The 18,452-nt window shown below is 48.8% G+C and overlaps 7 protein-coding genes across 7 annotated transcripts; 6 read left to right on the forward strand and 1 right to left on the reverse strand.

Moving 5' to 3' along the window:
* Positions 1 to 330: 330 nt before the first annotated feature.
* DEU56DRAFT_777974 (uncharacterized protein) lies at positions 331 to 1,873 on the forward strand. The gene is made up of 3 exons (XM_041351803.1): positions 331 to 848; positions 902 to 1,377; positions 1,431 to 1,873. The coding sequence occupies exons 1-3, from the start codon at positions 673 to 675 to the stop codon at positions 1,718 to 1,720; spliced, it is 942 nt and encodes a 313-aa protein (XP_041213228.1). The 5' UTR covers positions 331 to 672; the 3' UTR covers positions 1,721 to 1,873.
* On the reverse strand, positions 1,874 to 4,418 carry DEU56DRAFT_777981 (aspartic peptidase domain-containing protein). Its single transcript, XM_041351804.1, has 6 exons — positions 3,698 to 4,418; positions 3,557 to 3,645; positions 3,447 to 3,506; positions 2,724 to 3,397; positions 2,600 to 2,666; positions 1,874 to 2,552 (listed from the first exon to the last, which is right to left on the reverse strand). Exons 1-6 carry the CDS (start codon positions 3,916 to 3,918, stop codon positions 2,017 to 2,019), a joined length of 1,647 nt encoding a protein of 548 aa, XP_041213229.1. The 5' UTR covers positions 3,919 to 4,418; the 3' UTR covers positions 1,874 to 2,016.
* Positions 4,419 to 4,526: 108 nt separating this feature from the next.
* Positions 4,527 to 6,817, forward strand: DEU56DRAFT_777983 (aspartic peptidase domain-containing protein). Its single transcript, XM_041351805.1, has 7 exons — positions 4,527 to 4,887; positions 4,953 to 5,044; positions 5,110 to 5,169; positions 5,218 to 5,665; positions 5,714 to 5,903; positions 5,956 to 6,028; positions 6,081 to 6,817. The coding sequence occupies exons 1-7, from the start codon at positions 4,616 to 4,618 to the stop codon at positions 6,587 to 6,589; spliced, it is 1,644 nt and encodes a 547-aa protein (XP_041213230.1). The 5' UTR covers positions 4,527 to 4,615; the 3' UTR covers positions 6,590 to 6,817.
* A 1-nt stretch (position 6,818) lies between these two features.
* DEU56DRAFT_552290 (dynactin p62 family-domain-containing protein) lies at positions 6,819 to 8,999 on the forward strand. The gene is made up of 4 exons (XM_041346769.1): positions 6,819 to 7,328; positions 7,377 to 8,054; positions 8,106 to 8,730; positions 8,785 to 8,999. Exons 1-4 carry the CDS (start codon positions 7,090 to 7,092, stop codon positions 8,962 to 8,964), a joined length of 1,722 nt encoding a protein of 573 aa, XP_041213231.1. The 5' UTR covers positions 6,819 to 7,089; the 3' UTR covers positions 8,965 to 8,999.
* A 333-nt stretch (positions 9,000 to 9,332) lies between these two features.
* Positions 9,333 to 11,361, forward strand: DEU56DRAFT_552288 (uncharacterized protein). The gene is made up of 6 exons (XM_041346768.1): positions 9,333 to 9,720; positions 9,773 to 10,053; positions 10,109 to 10,277; positions 10,327 to 10,716; positions 10,771 to 11,005; positions 11,065 to 11,361. The coding sequence occupies exons 1-5, from the start codon at positions 9,448 to 9,450 to the stop codon at positions 10,891 to 10,893; spliced, it is 1,236 nt and encodes a 411-aa protein (XP_041213232.1). The 5' UTR covers positions 9,333 to 9,447; the 3' UTR covers positions 10,894 to 11,005; positions 11,065 to 11,361.
* A 224-nt stretch (positions 11,362 to 11,585) lies between these two features.
* On the forward strand, positions 11,586 to 13,777 carry DEU56DRAFT_552345 (uncharacterized protein). Its single transcript, XM_041346770.1, has 5 exons — positions 11,586 to 12,364; positions 12,415 to 12,704; positions 12,759 to 12,930; positions 12,988 to 13,350; positions 13,405 to 13,777. Exons 1-5 carry the CDS (start codon positions 12,080 to 12,082, stop codon positions 13,516 to 13,518), a joined length of 1,224 nt encoding a protein of 407 aa, XP_041213233.1. The 5' UTR covers positions 11,586 to 12,079; the 3' UTR covers positions 13,519 to 13,777.
* Positions 13,778 to 13,834: 57 nt separating this feature from the next.
* Positions 13,835 to 16,378, forward strand: DEU56DRAFT_777999 (uncharacterized protein). Its single transcript, XM_041351806.1, has 8 exons — positions 13,835 to 14,215; positions 14,262 to 14,368; positions 14,423 to 14,734; positions 14,789 to 15,219; positions 15,267 to 15,710; positions 15,768 to 15,820; positions 15,875 to 15,929; positions 15,983 to 16,378. Exons 1-8 carry the CDS (start codon positions 13,919 to 13,921, stop codon positions 16,231 to 16,233), a joined length of 1,950 nt encoding a protein of 649 aa, XP_041213234.1. The 5' UTR covers positions 13,835 to 13,918; the 3' UTR covers positions 16,234 to 16,378.
* Positions 16,379 to 18,452: the final 2,074 nt, after the last annotated feature.

Here is an 18,452-nt window from a genome sequence, read left to right on the forward strand (position 1 = left end):
TATCATCCAATCATTGCCAGACACTTGGCCTAACCTACTTATATAGAGCGCGATCAGGGGCAATCGGAGTCTCCCAGCTCGGGCGCGATTTATTGCAAACAGTGAGACGAAAGACTGTACGAAAAACAAGGTCGAGTGAGTGGGGGCTGAGATTAGACCCCAACGGTGACCTCTGGAATCTGGCTAGTACCGCGCGCTTGTTTGGGTTGTGCTAGCTTTACATCAATGGTACGATCGCGGACTTGTCCGACAAGGATGTCGACCGGACGACTCCGAACTTATTACCATATTTGTGTGTCTCATACCATTGATGAGGATGCTGTCATTAATATTGTCCCCGCCATCCCCTCCACCGTGACGCCCTGACACTGCTAATAGGCCCTAACAGCCTTGGCTACCACGACTCATCCGAGTCACCCCCCGCGATAAGGTCCCTATATTTGGCCATCCCGGAGCCTCGGAGTCACGGGACAGCTTACGGGGCAGACAAAGGGCAGAACTCGCGCCATACTTCGGATGCTCCGCAGTTATGTACAGCATCCATAGTCCTTTTGTGTCTTCCCCACTTCTTGAGCCACTCGCATTTTAAATTTGCTACACGTATTTATACAGCTTCGTTCTGGCGAGCTGCGTGAACGTTACCTTTCCCACTGTTCCACCATCTTGATAGCAATGGAGGTCAACAATGACTACGATTTCTCACTCCCAATGGCGTCATTGCTTCGCGTTGGTACGTCCAAGGCCCATGAATCTGCAGAGAACAGTCAAGGTGGCGTCCGGCTCGTAAAGGGCGAGCTGGACAAGGAAGAATACGTGTATTTTTTAATGATCCTATGGCACGTATACGAGTAAGCTTTGTTCAAATCGCCTTCTGTATTGTCTGTTGACTCACATAACTCAGCGAACTCGAGAGGGGTTTAGAGACGCACGCGTCATACCCAACGCTACAACCAACCTATAACCCTACGTTGCTCTCCCGCACCCCGAGTCTCTCCCAAGACATTTCGTATCTACTTGAGGTTCCGGAAGCACAATGGCAGATGCACCCATCGCATAGCTCATTGATGGCGTCCCCTCCCAAGCCTTTTGTGGAATATACCACGCGCCTCAGAGAGCTTTCTGGACTTTCGGACCCCTCATGCTTACTCGCACATGCTTACGTCCGCTATCTCGGTGATATGAGCGGTGGCCAGTTTATACGACGACGTATAGCCAAGGCATACGACCTAGACGTGGACCGAGGAGATGGAATCCGATTTTACGATTTCAAGAAATTGGACAGTAGTGAATCTGCCAACATGGGGGATCTCAAGAAGATCAAGGACTGGTACAGAGATGGAATGAACGCTGGGATTGGTGAAGATACCACGTTGAAAGGTCTGTTTATCGTCTTTGGGTTCCTTTCTGTCTGCTGAACCTTGATTTGCTAGCGGCTGTACTGGAAGAAGCCAATAAGGCCTTTCAGCTGAACGCCAGTATCTTCGATTTGCTACAAGGTCCGGAGGTGCGAGTCCAGGAACCACAGCCACCAGCTATCTCAGCGCCGAAACAGCCAAAGGCACTATATGTCCCATTACTAGTTTCCTTTGGTGGCCTTCTTTCAGTGGCAATGACCGTGGGCGTGGCTCATGTCGTCTACATGGGCACTAGCAGCGCCAGTGGCAATTGTGTACTCAGGGGGGTGGAGTATTGGTTACGAAACATTCTGTCGACATCATAATGATGCTGAGACGCGTTGTATTTCCAATGGGATGATGGGATGGTTTGGAGTGGGCATTCCAAACCTTGAGTAATTGAGTTGTAGCATACATATCGTCACGAGACAGGCTTGCGTGTACTATAGTTTATGAAATGATGGACTTATAATTGGTATCTGAGATCTGAGCGCTGAGCATTTACCAAAGTTACGGCTAGATACGGATACACGCAATGCACGGAAGTAGCCAGCTACTATTAGTGTCCTGCTGAAGAAATGGACTAAATCTACTAGACTACATATAGTTCGTCTGGCAGAGATCAGTGACTTCTTGCGAATGCGTCCTTTCTGTAATCCTCCTCGAAATCGACGGTCGACGCACGCATAGGTTGCATGACAAGACTCTGCGTGCTCTGGGAATCCTGCAACTGCGCGTAAGGACCAGTCTTAAAGCTGCTCCCAGAAGTAGCCCCGCCCTTCTGTTGGGCGGCCTTCTTGGCAGCTTTCTTTGCCAACCGCTTGCGGCGACAGCAACAACGCCATACGCAATAGCTTATTAGCAGAATCAAGAACACCAGGCTTCCCACAAGGATATAAGGCCAACGACTTAAAACCAGTTCTTCGTATTGTTGCTTTTTTTCTGTGGCGCTCTCGGGCGAGTGTTGTTGCTGTGATGCAGGAAGCAGGGTGTATTGAGAGGAGTTGATTGTGTTTTGCCCGTTCAGTCGGACCTGAATGAAGTCGTTGACAGCAGATTCGATGTTCGTGAGGGGGAGCAATTGGACATATGGATTATTGGAATTTGAGCCACCGGTGATGAAATTTCCATAGTTTATCAGGGTATACGTGTTTCGCACTGCGAGGGTGTCAGACAAGTATTGTTAGAACAGGTCAACGACCTACTGAAAGCCATTCCCAAGATCATATCATACTCTCCGAGAAGACTAAATGCAGAGGTTACAGGTTGAAACTTTGCGCAAGGTCCAGATTTAGAACAGCTTCGTGATACGCAGAAACTGTTACATACCGTTCCCAGGCAAGCGGGGTCTCCATTTGCGAACGTCACTCCAAAGTCGTTCGACACCACGTCGAGTGGGTGAATAGGATACGAAATACCCCCAAAATTGAAGGTAACGTTTATAAGTTGCCCGCAAGGGATTAGCCAAGCCTCGGTTGAGGTCGACCATTCAGCGCCCTGTACACGCCCATAAATGGCGTCGGACACCGTTCGGGGCACTTGAGGCAGGGTAAAACCAGAATCCAAAACTCCGACTATTGTACCGTCTGGAGCTTTAGGGACAATCGATGAATATGATATCGCTTGTCCATCAGGTCCAATGATGCCATTGTTTTTATCTGTTATGATCTGCCAATGCTGATCCTCGTTTGTGACTTTGTAGACCTTCTCTATCGACAACTGCGGCATGCTCGTGATGTTCTCAAATCCTGGAACGACTTCTCCAATGGTGAACTGGCCAGTGATATTACTCCCTGGGTCTCCTTTGCGACTGAGCATCATAGTTATGTAGTCACTGGAGGTTGTCGACGACTGTTGGAAAATTCTGTTGATTGGGTTGTTCCCCGAGTTGCCGTCGAGTTTCTTGTATATTGAAGAACCAGAATTTGGGCCAAGGCCGATGAGGCCATCGTACCCTTCAGAATTTATATTTGTGGAGAAAGACGACACATTCGTGACAAGCACTGTACTGGATGTCAGAAGTAGAGCAATGGTCCAAGAAGGGACACGGACGGAATGCCTGGTCGCTGACAGATTGCCCAGCAAATTCAAAAGGTGCGGTATAGATGTCGCCTGGCTATGGACGTAATGAATCGTGCAAGCTATAACTTTGAGTGACTGACCAGCAGCTGTTCCAACGGCGTATGAAAGCTTCAAAGAATCGCCTGTGTCTGTGGCCCCAGGTACTGAGCCAGCCACCCATAGATCAGAGCTGTAAACAGGCGAATAAACAGATAGCCGCAGTGACGCTTCTAGAGAATTACCTTCCCGTATCCAGCATCACGGATATGTTTTGACCACCGAGCGTGACATTGGTGTAGTAGAATGAGTTTTGCGTGTTCCCGATAGGTACTATGCCGCTGGAAGATGACTGACGAGGGAAATGGGTGTTTGAGTGTACGTGGACATCGAATGGGATTCGGAGAGCAAGGACAGAAAGCGAACACAACGAAGAAACAAAGGAAAGTGATATGAAGGAGTGCATCACGACGCTGCCAAAGCGTTGAATAATATGTCAGGGAACAGCCTGCACGGCGTAAACCCAGAGCAGATGATGGAAACGATATAAAAGTTGTTGGATCAACTGCACAGCAATTTTGGTATTGGAAGGCTCTCATGTCAACGACTTCTATATGTCTTCTCTTCTCACAGCTCCACCATGTAGTAACGCTCTAGCAGCTGTTATCATCTTACCAGCATGCTTTGGAAATACTCTGATCATCCACTGGATTGTAATCGAATGAAGTTCATTATGTGAGTGACTACAAGAAGTGCCCTGGTGCTGAGCGCTGAGCGACATTACAAGACAGTACTTATACCAACTACTATTGATGCATATGTACTCCATAGATATGTTGATGCCAAGCTTGATATAGAAGGACCACCATCTTTCTTCTGTCAAGGTCTGACTACGGGAGACTAGATGCCAAGGAAATCATCCAGATGTCCGTGACAGGCAAGGTCAACAACCTGCAGGGCAGAGGCTGCATGTTCCTGTAACTCATAACAGTTAGAATACGGGAAGAGCATGCACGACAACCAAAAACAGGATATGGTCGAAAATGGTGAGCCCTAATAAGTACGGTAACATGTGTCCACTCTGAGCGCCCATTCGATCAATTCATAATCGCACAGGCAGTGCTATCAACGTAAAACATGCAGCTGAGCCTCATATAAACCTGATGGCTCAGCGTCCTAGTCTGTTTGTTCTTTTCTCTTATTGTGTTATGAGGTTGTCTGCGCTCTTTTTTCCCTTGGGCTTTTTGGCCACCTTGGACGTCGTACATGGGGTTCACCTTGAACTCCGCGGCAAGACTGGAGTTTCGAGGTCCAAGTTCCAAAAAAGAACAAGCCTCACTGGCCTCCAAAGTACTTTGGAAGATGACCAGAATATCGAGTACATGACAAACATCACCTTGAACGGACAACCGTTCGGCGTTCTGATCGACACTGGCAGGAAAGTTTGCCTATTTCAAGTGATGATTTTGGGACTCGAAATCCTGACAATGATATTGCCATCAGCTCTGATCTCTTTGTAACCTCTCAGGTTCCTGACGCAGTTGACGAGCACTACCAGGCTGAAGTTGGCTATGCCTCTGGAGGTGCCGCTGGTGAGTTGTTTGATTCGTCAGGACAATATTAAATGGAAGCCATGGCTCATTTCCGTTGCCTCAAGGGGAAGTCTTCTCAGCCACGATGGAATTCGCCGGGTATCAGATTGAAGCCCAATATTTCAGTGTGTATAGCTCCCTATCCGCTATCATACATGCTAATCAGTGTACAGTATTTGCGGACTCGACGGCTGGATTTACTCAATCCGTTGATGGTCTTATCGGCCTTGGGCCATACACAGGCTCTGTGATTAGATCCCAAGGTGGGACAGCGGCCGCAGACCCTCCTCTCGACCGAATCTTCCGCTCTAATGACACCATATCGAACTATCTCGCTGTTCTTCTCGACCGCTCTAATGACCCCGACGAACCTTACCCAGGCGACCTTACCATCGGAGAAGTCCTAACTAATTATGAGGATATTCACACCCAACCTCAACACCCAGTCACGTCGGTCATGGTGCCTGGGAATCAGCATTGGATGACATTACTTGATGAGAATGGGATCATCGGTCCCGATGGTCAACCTATTACCATTACGACCCAAGTGACAGATACATCCTATCCTAAGAACGCAACTGTTGTCTTTGACACAGGTTTCACGTTCCCACAAGTTCCTTCGTAAGTTTATTGTGGAAAGCTCTCATCTACTCTGATATGTTATGACAGGTACGTTGCCGAAGCGCTTTACGGTAACGTTCCCGGTGCCTCCTTAACAACCATCTCCGGTATAGGAGAAATTTGGGCACTACCATGCGATCAAGAACTTAACGCGACCTTCTTGTTCGCGGGAATACAATTCCCTATCCACCCGCTTGATCTCAACTTTGATGCGGGCAAAAACCAGTGCGTTGGAGCTGTGAGTCTTCAACCACTTGACTTTTGCCAGCTCTATAATTTCCTTTAACAAGTTCCAACCATTCTCGTACGATGATACGGCGGGTGGCGTGGTGATGTATGATATGGTTCTCGGCATGGCCTTTTGTGAGTCTGAATACCTACTATTCTAGGACACTCAGGTCCTAAAACATAGCAGTGCGTAATGCGTACCTCCTGATCGATTTCGGCTCCTTTGTTGACGAGGCACCTCCTGGCACCAATGCCCCGTTCATTCAACTGCTGCCGATCACTAATGCTAGTGCGGCCTCTGTGGACTTTGCGCAAGTGCGATTGGGCAACGATTCAAGTGTCGATGACCTGACTTCGCTGGCCTCGCATTCTTCGTCCACATCCACCAAGTCCACAACCACGACCACGACCACATCCTCGTCATCGTCCAAGCTGCCGCTATGGGTGATAGGTGTTATTTTCGGTGTTGTTATTTCGCTTTTCATTCTGGGCATTTGCGTATATTATTGCTGCTGCCGCCGTCGCTCGCAGCGCGTCTCTGCTCCCACACAGGCCGCATGGGTTCCCTACGGACCCCAGAGCTACCGTCCGCTCCACGACCCCTCGCCGCAAGGAGCGCATGATATGCACATGCCGCCCAACGCGAACCCAGGTTACGCTCCTGAATATCAAAGTGCTTGGGATGCACGTTATTGAATTATGTACCTGGCTCGAGCTAGAAGGAACGACTATCTTCATTCTATCGAGGTCGGACTACGGGAGACTAGGCTCAAGCGGACTTGGAGTCTTGTCGCATTACCCTCTCTTCCTGTGGCTGTAGCCTACTAATCTACACCTTCTGGATACTTGACACTGCACGACATATATATGGTCACGACTGACAAGTCACCTACTTTTTGAATTGATATACGTCTATTGAATGCCTCATAATGGCAGGCATGATATTGGGAGAGAAACGTGAATTAAAGAAGCACGAAGATTGAATTTGGCAGTTCAAGTTGGGTGTTTGCCCCTCCTAGAATCAGAAGGCTAGTAAGGCTAGTAAGGCTAGTTGGTAGTCGTCTTCTATTACATTCGTCCACATTTCTTCCTGGCCCGGTGAGCTGCACCACCCTCCGATCGCTCAAACACAGTGCACCAAAAACTGTCTTCATTAATCTGCATTTACGTCGCTGTCGACGAGAACGTAGACACCCATGGCGCCAACAATCCATTACTATTGTCCATGCCAGTCTGAAGAGTCAGTTCAGACGCCTCCGCCTCCTCACATGGCGTCCTCCTCTGCTAGTTTCCATCCTTTGCATAGCTTGTTCTTCTGCGAGGAATGCGACGCTGTTCGGTGCAATCGCTGTGTTTCCGTCGAAGTCAGTGGCTACTATTGTCCAAATTGCCTTTTCGAAGTCCCCAGTGCCAGCGTTCGTGCGGAAAAGAACAGGTATACTCCTTTTATCCTCCTGTTATGACTGTCGCTCACAAGTGATAGATGTGCTCGAAATTGCTTTTCATGCCCAATATGCCGGTCAACCTTGCAAGTAGTCGCGTCTGACCCTCCTGATGGCGGCGATGGCCGTCCTTCTGTGTCTCTCAGTAACGTCGGAGAGCCTCCCTTCTTTCTTTACTGTAATCACTGCAGATGGGACTCTGCCGAAGTTGGGATAACGTTTGAAAAACCAACTGGACTGGCTGGTGCGCTGTTCCCCATGCACACCGGTTTACATCTAATTGCCTGTCTGATAGCACAGTTGCAGAAATTTGAAGACTCTGCGTCCGAATCCCTGGAGTTTGAGCGACTGAAGGAGCATTTTGAACCTTTCCTCCGTACATCATCTCTTTCTTCTTTGTCTCATATTCCGAGCACATCTTCTCATCATCTTCCCACTTCGTCTGCTACAGCCGCTGCTTCCGCTGCACTTGCGCGTGATGTTCCCGGTGTCGGGAAATACAACCCTCTTGCTCGCAGTCGTGTGGGCCGGGACAGGACAGCAAACAAGGACGAGATGCCAGAGTACAAAAGTAGAATGGAGATTGGTGTTCTTGGTCAGCTGGGGTCTGAAGGAGATGGTTCGGATGTTGAGGCACTTCGGCGCATGGAGATTGCGGAGGAGATTGCGTCACTTGAGCAAAGATGGGGAAACAGCTGGACCACCTCGCTCAGAACAAGGTGCGTGCCTGTTGGTCATGTGTAGGAGAAGATACTAAACTTAGAGTACAGCGATCTACGACCTCTCCGGATTCCACTTCATTCCAAAGTCTCGAAGCGATGTCCGACATGCAGGCATATCCTTATCAAACCAGAGCAAAAGGCACAATCCGTGCGATACAAGATCAAACTCGTAGCAGCCAACTATTTGCCAGCCATGACCGTGGCACTTCCCCACACCCAAGGGGCTGATGCCACTAGGCGGCCGCTGGCCAAGGTGCCCAGTGCCCCGGATGACCGGAACGCTGGCGCTATGATGGCTGGAAAATCGTACCCCTTCCACCTCGCTCTGACGAATCCCCTCTATGATCCTATTCAAGTCCGACTTTCGGTGCAGCGAATGCACGTCACCGCAGTAACTGATGGTACTGCACCGGAGAAGGCTCGAAGGACACCCTTCGCAGTATCCCTGCCAACCTCTTCATTCCCTGTTGCCGCATTTGCCGAAGCATGGGAATATGACGACGACGACATGTTCGGGCTCGAAGACGATGAACTTGGTTTGGAATTGGGTCGAAGCCGAGACAGAGACGGCAAAGGGAAGGTCAAGACTGTAGGAGTCTTGGAAAAGAGGGCCAATGTTACGGTTGTGGGCGGTGAAATTGTCATAGGGAAAGAAGCTCGGGGCCATGTAAAGGTACGGAAGCACCCGTGAACCCTTTGCTCGTGCTCAATGTCCTTCGCTTTACAGTTCAACATGCTTATTTCCTATACCTATCGATCCGATGACCCACTTCCTTCGGAAGACGGTGCCGGGACGCCTTCCCGCACAATTGCGAAGACCCCGGAAGTGAAGACATTCACTTTCTATACTGTCGTCGATCTTGGTCCCATTCTGCCTAGGGAAGAGAAGGTTGATCCAGACATCTGATGCCAGAATGCGCGCCTTTATTGCTGCATTGCCACGCAGAACTTACGCCATTTTTACATGTACGCCGAGTCACGTTGCGTGGAATCTGGATGATGCTTTTGCGGTGTTTCGGTCACTTAAACATTGATGAAGAATAACAGTCGTCGAATCTTTGAATGCCGGCGCCACAGCTTGCAGGCTAACGAAGTCGACGCTGGAACTTTTGGAGAATGACTCATGTACGAAATCCGCGATATACGTGGGAATCCTCATTTATCGTTAGCAATTCTCAGCTCTTCATCAAATCATGATCGCACTAGACTGCCATCTTTACAAAGGTGCGGTGCCGGACTGTGCGTCGCAGCAGAGCATGGGGATGACTCCCCCTGATCAACCATGACTCGATCAGAAATTGAACACCGAAATTAACAACACCTGTGTTGTTATAAACACCATCGGTCGAGGCATGACAGTGAATCAACACCTCGTACCTCTTATATCAAAATGGAGTCTATTCCTCCTACATATACTCCTTCTCCACCATCGCCGTCATACTCGACAGAGCTTCTCCCAGGAGAACAAACGGTTGAGGAGACTCAACGCCGGACTGGTTCGACTCAGAACACCGGAGTCTTTCGTAGAATAACAAACAATATCACGCTTGTTTTAAGAGATCAGCGGCCGGGGAACACAACACCTGTTTACGGCAGAAATGGACTCGTTCGAGGCCACATATCTTTGCGAAGTTCTGAGGGCCTTACGGAGGTCACCTTGAAGGTACGGGTTACGTCATTCTTCCCGGTAGTCTTTATCTTACTTTCTGTAATAGCTTGAGGGTCACCTTCGTGTTCAGTTATCAGGGGCAGCCGTCACCACATCGGTTGCATCTGATTCGTATTCTTTGTGGAGTTCTTCGTCCACTGAGCCTTGCCCTAAGACTCTCCCGTTTACGATATTCTTTCCTTCTACTTTCATGGATGGACGTCAACCGCGACCTTTACCTCCCTCTTTTGAGGATAAACAAGTGACATCTGGCACATGTTCCTACACCCTTAGCGTTGTCGTTTCAAAACCTCGACGATTTATATCTTCATTCCGCTCTAGTGATTCGTAAGCATGCGCAGCAATGTTCAAAACTCACATTTCCTGACTCGACAATTTACAGTCTTGTAGTACCCGTATGCTATCATCCACGTTCTCGCCCACACACCCCCATGCTTCCGAGTGATGTACCGTTCATGACCACGGTGAAAAGCTCACCCGAAGAATGGCATCAAGTGCTCTATACCATGAACACAACAAAGAGTTCCAAGCTCACGCCAGTACAATGTCTTGTAAGCACTTCAAATTGCAATTTACTCATAATCCTGACTGCGTTGGTAGCTCTTTATTCCTTCAGTACAGGTTTACCCACTGTCTGAGACTATACCGTTCCACCTGCAATTGCGTGCCCCATCGAGCTCATTAGCCCCCTTCCTTGAAAAATCTGCACCTGGTCGCAGCCTTCCTATTCTCCTCTCAGGGGAAATCTCCATCCGCGTCTACTTACTTCGCCAAGTAGTTGTCAAAGCCTTCGAAGAACAAGCACCGGCGTCCAGCCGAATATTAGGAGAAGGCAAATTGACATATTCTCCCTCTCTACCGGAGAATCACCACTCATACCGCAACGTCCCCCTTGGCGAGGGCGTTGACTGTCTGGACTGGGATGGCGAACTGCGGTGTACTGAAGATGTGACAGTCGCAAGCTTCGCAACGAACGGGCTTTCGGTTAGAGTGAGACTTGAACTGTTTGTTCCTATAATTTCCCTTCTGACGATATGTTTATAGGACTTTATTGTGCTCTCCCTCGAACCTCTGCAACCAATGACGTGTCCGCTTCTCGCATTAAAATGCCATCATCCTATTCGTCTGGTGACAGACCCATGGTCGGATCAAGCTGTGACTTGGTAACAATAGCCGGGACTGATTATTTACGGGATCGACATACTGCGTACGGGTCTGTTCCGAACAACTCACTCTATTATATTCTGGATCTGTTATAATTGTGGAGCCTATATACATAGTAAGTTCACGTCTTACAAAGTTACTTGCCCGTTTACTAATATGTTTATTATTGGCCAGCTAGCTTATATTTCCAAGTCAGATGATTGGTTTTGCTGTCAGTAGAATTGTAGTACCCGGGACCCGCTGGGGACCGGCTTGCTATAATTGCTGCAACGGCGCACATTCTTTGTCATAAACCGAAAGAACATGAGACTCTCTTTACAAGTGGGATAATGGATAGAATATATGGAACCGGCGGGACTGTACCCAAAAGTGTAGCCAACCACGAACCTTCCGTTAGGTAGACGGGGTACTTTGTAGATTTCCAAAAATAGAACGCCTAGGTGCGCTGCTCCGGCGGCATCGTGTTGAACCAAGTACTGCAGGATTAATCGAGGCCTGTCGAGACTGATCCTCACTTTTCGCCATGCGACAACAACGCTGGCAGCTTGAAGGCGCCGGTCCCTGAGTCCCTGACGCCTGACTCAGAGTTACGTCCAAACCACAAACCTTGAGACACACGCGCCCCGGCCTTAGAAATCCTCATCCATATGTGGGTACGTCAATGATGCATCTAGTAGTAGATTCTGCGCCCTTGGCGTTTTTGGATAGTTCTTACAGGGACACGGCTTGAGTGGCAGCCGAATCCTCACCGCCAATGGGAGCTTTCGCTCCAGTGTGGGGAAGACGTCAGTCAAAAGCTGCTCCGAGCCTTACATATGTCATGGACGTCCGCCGGGTGTGCCAAAGATAGGTCACTGGCACTGCGCCAAGGTTTACATCATCATCAACATTGCATTTGATTCGTGCGTTGTTCACGCGTTGACCTAGCATAGCAAGAAACACAGGATCGCGTTGTTAAAGCGGTCTCACCGGCCACCGGTTTACGCATCTGTTCGACTCGACCCTGATGCACCTAATTTCTGCCATTCGCATCAATTGTACTCATAGCCGCAAATGGAGCTGTTCTCGGATCCACGTTGTGTCCGAAAATGATGCAACCACCAACACCACACTGGTTTAACATGGGTATAAAGCTGTTGTTCAAGTTCATCACGAGCCCATCTGTTCAGCGCCCACATATTTGCATATCATGGAAACACTCTCCATCCAGTTGTTGCCAGCGTATACACCATCTACCCCTGCACCTGACTATTCTCCTAAACTACTTCCTGGTGAAAAGTGCATACAAAAGTCACCTCGTTTGACCCAACCGCGTGGAGACAATGCGTCATTTACTTACCGGGAAAGAGGGATGACCCTCACACTGAAGGACTGTCGTGAAGAGGAACGCCATCCATCATATGGTCTGGGGAGTACTATCCGAGGAGAAGTTGCACTTGACCATCGCCAGAGAGTTGTAGCTGTTGCAGCAAAGGTATGTGGGATCTGTCAGTGCTCCACTACATTTGCTAATGCTACCCTTAGCTTGAAGGCCGTATTTACCTTCCAGGTCAATCATCCAAAGCAGTCACCATTGTTTCAAAAGAGCGGACACTATGGGAGAGTTCCGCCCTTAATGGACAAACTTGCCCTAGCATCATGCCATTATCAATGACTTTTCCAACTTCCTACCGAGAACGTGGCCAGGATCGTCCTATCCGTTTGCCGCCATCTTTTGAATTATCAAAACCGCAACGTGTGGCTATAGTTTACACACTGCAAATCATTGTAACAAAGTCGAGAAACGTCCCAATGATTGGCAAAAAGCTTTCGAGGCGAGTACGCAGTAGATTCGATGCATCCTGAAACTAAAACCTTATCATCTTCAGGGAGTCACACATGAAGATTCACGTCAGGTATCGCCCCCGAGTACGGCCATCACGGCCAGTCCCGGATTGCTTCAGCGAGCTGAAACAATGTCCTGAGGATTGGATGGAGGACGTTTGGATCACGAAGCCAACTGTTGATACAGGAAACGAAGCATTCTTGGCACGCTGTCATGTAAGTCGACATCCTCGCAATCGATCATTCAGCAGCTCATGCTTATTTATTTTCAAGTTCTTCTTCCCTTCCGTCCGTGTATTCACTGCCTCGGAAAAGATACCTTTCCATCTGCGACTGGAGACTTCGCCACTCTTCTTGCACAGTCTTGCGAAGCTCCTTCCTCAACAAGATCCCTCGGCAATAGAGGAAGTCTTGCACGTTTACATACTGCGGCAAACTACCGTCAACGTTCAAGGCACGTCATTCAGTCATGAAGATGTTCTTGGCCGCGGACGGATGATGCTGCAATCATCATCCACCTCCAAAGCCGTAATATCAGAATCAGAAGAGCCTGTGACATGGAGTTGGAATGGCAACCTTCGGTGTGAAGTCCCCGTCTTGAACACTGGTTTCACCACAGGCCAGATTACCACCACAGTAAGCTGGCGTCTCTTTAAACAGTCTGGAATCAAACTTATGATATCGTTCCAGGACTACATTGTGCTGTCTTTGCTACTCCCCCCTGGGCCACTGAGACCCGACCTTTCATTTCAACGCGTTCTTCCTATACGACTTGCTACAGAACCATGGATCGATCGCTCATGAACGCTTTTTCTTTCGCATCGCACTGTATTCCGACTACTGCACTGTATATTTATCCACAACCATCAAACAACCATATCATGTTATATCCTTATTGATCTTTATATCTACTACTTCGTGTTATATTGCTAACTTATATTGTTTTTCTAAGGTTGCAACTTGGCACCTACCAGATATCCATACTCTTGCTGTACATATGCGGCCTTTATATCTTATCATAACAAAGTAACTCTGCTGAGTGTATGCCAATCAATTAATTACCCCCGCAAATTGCATCCGTGTAATGATGTAACAAGTTCGTGGCGTAGTCCTTGGTTGGAGCCAATGACGCACAGCGCCCTATTCCCCGTCGACTTCGTCATGATGAGGCTGCGCTCAGATTCACACTCTTCTCCAAACCACAATGACCATCTCAGACGAAGTCTACTCGCTAACTCACTCCCAGGAGACGCTCACCACAGCGCTCGCAGCCTCCCCGACATCATCGCCAGGGCAGCTTGCGAAGACGCTTTATGCAGAGCATTACAAGAAGCCCGTAGCTTCCGGTGGAGGCTATATGGAGACAATCATGGGAATGCTGCACCGTGGAAATACGAATGAGACACATCGAATTCCACTAGGTGAACCCACGCAAGTGGATCTCGACCGTGCCGCCGAGTGCGGAAAATTTGGCAGTAGGCCCAGTGACTTGTTCTTAAAGGTAAGTAAAGTGCAGACGTCTAATCTTGACTAATTGCGTAAAAAAGATCTACTGTGACGTGCTTGCTACGCTCGAAACAAATCCTTGGGCTGGTGTGGTATCACCCCCCTTGCTGGGTTCCAGAGGTGTCGTGAACCTGAGCATTATTTCCGTGTAATTACACGACTATTTATATTATCTTTCGTCTTCCGCTAATGCTTTGAGCAGCATTCCGGATATCATACAGCATCATTATGACTGCATCGTCCGCGCTGAGTCGGAAGTGTTCTTAGCAACTAACTTTTGGCAAGCATCCAAGTCCGCTAGCAAAATATGCGATGCCTTGGTCGAACTCTCGCGCAGAGCGATGAAAAGGGGTAAGAAGGTCGTGGTGAAGATGATGTACGACCGTGCAAATATCAAAATGCTTACCGAAAGCCACGTTCTTGTCGACGACGCAGAAATGGCTAGTGATGAAGTAAAGCTGCCCAAGAGGAGCGACATGCCAGGACTCGACTTCGAAATAGTGAATTTTCATCAGTGAGTGTTCCCAGTTGTTTCTCATATGTGAATTGCTACATGGCGAATGTATAGACCTGTTTTTGGGACGTTCCATTGCAAGTTCTTGATCGTGGACCGCAAAATGGCGCTCTTGAACTCGAATAATATTCAAGACCGTCCTAACATGGAGATGATGATACACTTAGAGGGCCCGATTGTTGACAGTTTGTACGATACTGCTCTCATCAGTTGGTTCAGGCCCATGAACCCACCCCTTCCGTTGCTCGATACCCGGTATCGGCCGCCTGACGGAGGCTACAAGTTTGGGATGGATAATGAATACTCCACGACCTGGAATCTAGATGGCAGCAAAGGGGCCGAACTTTTTAAGAAACTGAAGCAGGAGGCCGGCGGCATACACGACGGAGACGAAGGAGGAAAGGAAAGTCGCGCCTCTTTTGGGTCTGTGGATGCAGAAATTCCATTCATCTCCGGTACCTATCAGACAATTACAGAGCACCTTAGTAGGCGTCGTCTCACTTCGCTAGTTCCCTGATCTGACAATAAGCAGATGCCGGAGATCAACCAGATACACATGCCGGTATCCCGTTTGAGCCACCTGCATCGTCTGCAAACGAATACACCCCACACATTCTCCACACAGGTCATGGAGAATGTCCCATGGTGCTGGTAAACCGTGCACCGAATGGGAGGCCTGGAAATCCAGACAGCGGTCTGCACAACGCGCAGGATGCAGCCTGGCTTGCAGGGCTGAAATACGCACAGAGGAAGGTTTTCATCCAAAGCCCGACCTTCAATGCAGTCCCTGTGGTAGAGGGTGTCTTGAATGCAGTCAGACGCGGCATCGAGTGCACACTGTATTTAGACGTGGGCTTTAATGATGGTGGGGAGGCACTCCCTGGGCAAGGAGGCACAAATGAGGAAGTGTCTAAATCGATGTTCGCACAGTTGATGGGCGAGGAGAAAGAGAAACTCAAACTCTATTGGTACACAGGCATGTGCTTCTCCCGCGAGGGTGTCTTTCGAGTACTCACCCGCGCATTCAATACAGGCAAGGATCAAATCAAGCCCATCAATGCTTCCGTGCAACAACGGAACTGTCATGTTCGTCTCATCTTAATTGACACTCTTGGTAGAGCCCTGATCATCTGATTTCAGGTGAAACTGATGGTTATTGATGATTCTGTTGGGATCGTAGGAAATGGAAACCAAGGTATATCTCATTCTCACCAACGGTCCATCCACTGATGTCATCAAAATTTTCAGACACGCAATCGTGGTATCATAGCCAAGAGGTGAACGTTATGGTCGATAACCCAACGGTGTGCCAGGAATGGCTTGATGCCATCCGGAGAAATCAGAACACGCATTTGCATGAAATACAGAAGGATGGAATATATCGTGACAGGGAAGGCAACCCACTTACGGATTCTACTGGCGTTGGATCGGGATTTCGAGGGGTGGTTAAAGGAATCCAAGGGAGCATCGCGCGGGCTCGTGGAAAGGGTGGGTTTTAGGCACTTCTTCTGTCGAAACACATGTAGGATAGATTGTACGACTTAGTGGTACATGAATACATAAGTAGAACGGCGCTGGAGGCTCACCTAGTAGAGTTGACAGTCATTATTAACCCAATGTATACTCACTGCGTTCTGGGTGAAAGTGGATGCCATGTGGCAAGGTGGCTGTAGATAGACTTTCCATATGTGTGCGAACGCCACGTGTATGTTCAGAATCCATCACGCTGTACAACTTAGACAAGACCACCTGCTCAGACCTACGTCCGGCGCTGCTTGCACTCCCTCAGTGTATGTCCATGTACCCATGTTCATCTCAGTTCAGCTTCGGTGACCAATCTGTGCGACTCACTGCGCCTCTCGCATAGCCATGGCCTCGGTCCAACGAAGGCAATACCATGTACATATAGGTAGCACGACCTCAATATATCATCGTTGACCCAATATTCTCTTGCTGCGAAAGTTCTAAGTCCCTTGCCTCGTGTTCTAAAGGGTTCGTTCTCCAACGTGCACTCAGTAACTCACAATTCGCAGCACTTCATGCCAAGAGGCTCGAAGCAGAGCAAAGGGGTGCAGAAGGCAAAGAAAGTGAGTACTTAGGACGAACTTCACAGTTTTTCGTACTGAATTAGGACCTCTTTTTGAAGGACGCTGATAAGCGCCTCGTTTATTGTATTTGTGCATCATGTGTAAAGGAGTGCGGAAGGCAAGGTAAAAAGATACCTGCATGGTTGGAGCGGAAGCATCGTAAAGCTGCCGGAGTCAAGAAGAGTAGGAAGACGGGCAGCGACGACGACGAAGATGACGACAACGAGATCGTCTCTTTCGAAGAGATAGCGGCTGCGCGAAAGCCAATCAATGAGGCCACAGGTAAAAAAATCCTTCAAGGTATGAGTTGTTCATTCTACGATCATGTAGTCAGTCTTGATATGTTTTCAGTTGATGATCCCCCTACTATCGCAGTTGCTCTGAGCCCCACTCAGGCCATCAAGCAAACATGTTCCGGTCCCGCGTTTTTCGGTGATTGCGTGTCTGGTCCTAGTACTGACAATTTAAGCCTCCCTACACCGGGACAAGTCGAGATTGACTCTCTGATGGATGATGGTGAGTTTCCGGCACATTTTTCGATGTTTGATGCCGGGATGGACACTAATGTTATTACTGATGCTTTAGACGATCATTTTAATGAACCGAAAGGTTCTCCCGTGCTACAGGACATCAAGATGCAAGGGGACATCGAGGAGTTTGCGAACGACTATAATTTCCAACTCGACGACGGATTATTTTCTGGAGTTGGTGATGATCACGACAGTGGGCCCTTTCATTCAATGCCTGCTCTTGCTGAGGTGTCTGATGACGAAGATGACGACGACGCGAGTGTCAAAGAAATCTCTATACGACAGGGTTCGAGCTTGAATGACTTGCTCGATCAAAACATGGCTAACCTCCTCCGCCATGCGAGTCTTGACGACACAGCCGAAGCATCATCCAACGCTCAACTACCTTTGCCTCCCGATGTTTGCCCTCCGACAGTTCAACCAACCTATGAAGAACCTTCATCTCCGCTACCAGAACCCCCGCTACCTCCAGATATTGTTCTCGATAATGCAACTCCGCATTGGTTTTGGAAGATCATCCTTCTCTTGGTAGCATGGCTCAATCTCCGCTACCACTTGCCCCACCGTGCAGCCAACCTTCTTCTCAAGGTTTCAGCATCTATATTTTATGGACTTGGAGCTTTCACTGACGACGATAAGCCGGCGCAGACACTGAGAACAGCCTTCAATCATTTAGCGCTCTCTGACTATTTTCAGGTCCATCCTATGTGTCCCATCTGCATGAGGATCTTCTCCCCCGACTCGCCACCTGATTCTCTCTGTACCCACTGCAGTGAACCGCTTTTCCGAGAGACTCGTCAGCAGGATCTTCCGACACAATCTTCAAGGTCTACACGCCCAAAGACAAGCGCAAAGGCGAAACTCCGCTGTCCCCAAAACCCGCTTTCTAACGGAATTCTTCGACTTTTGTCCCAAGATGGCATCGAAGGACATCTCGATGCTTGGCGTTCATGCCAAGCTACCCCTGGCAAACGCTCGTCCATACAAGATGGTGAGGTATGGAAGACACTACGAGCCGCGGATGGGAGTTTCTTCTTCAATAATAGCCCTGAACGTGAGGATTCAGATGAGCTGCGAATAGGGATTACACTCGGCTTTGAT

The sequence above is a fragment of the Suillus clintonianus genome (assembly GCF_016758775.1).
Source record: "Suillus clintonianus strain FC179 chromosome Unknown DEU56scaffold_8, whole genome shotgun sequence".
NCBI classification, from domain to species: domain Eukaryota; kingdom Fungi; phylum Basidiomycota; class Agaricomycetes; order Boletales; family Suillaceae; genus Suillus; species Suillus clintonianus.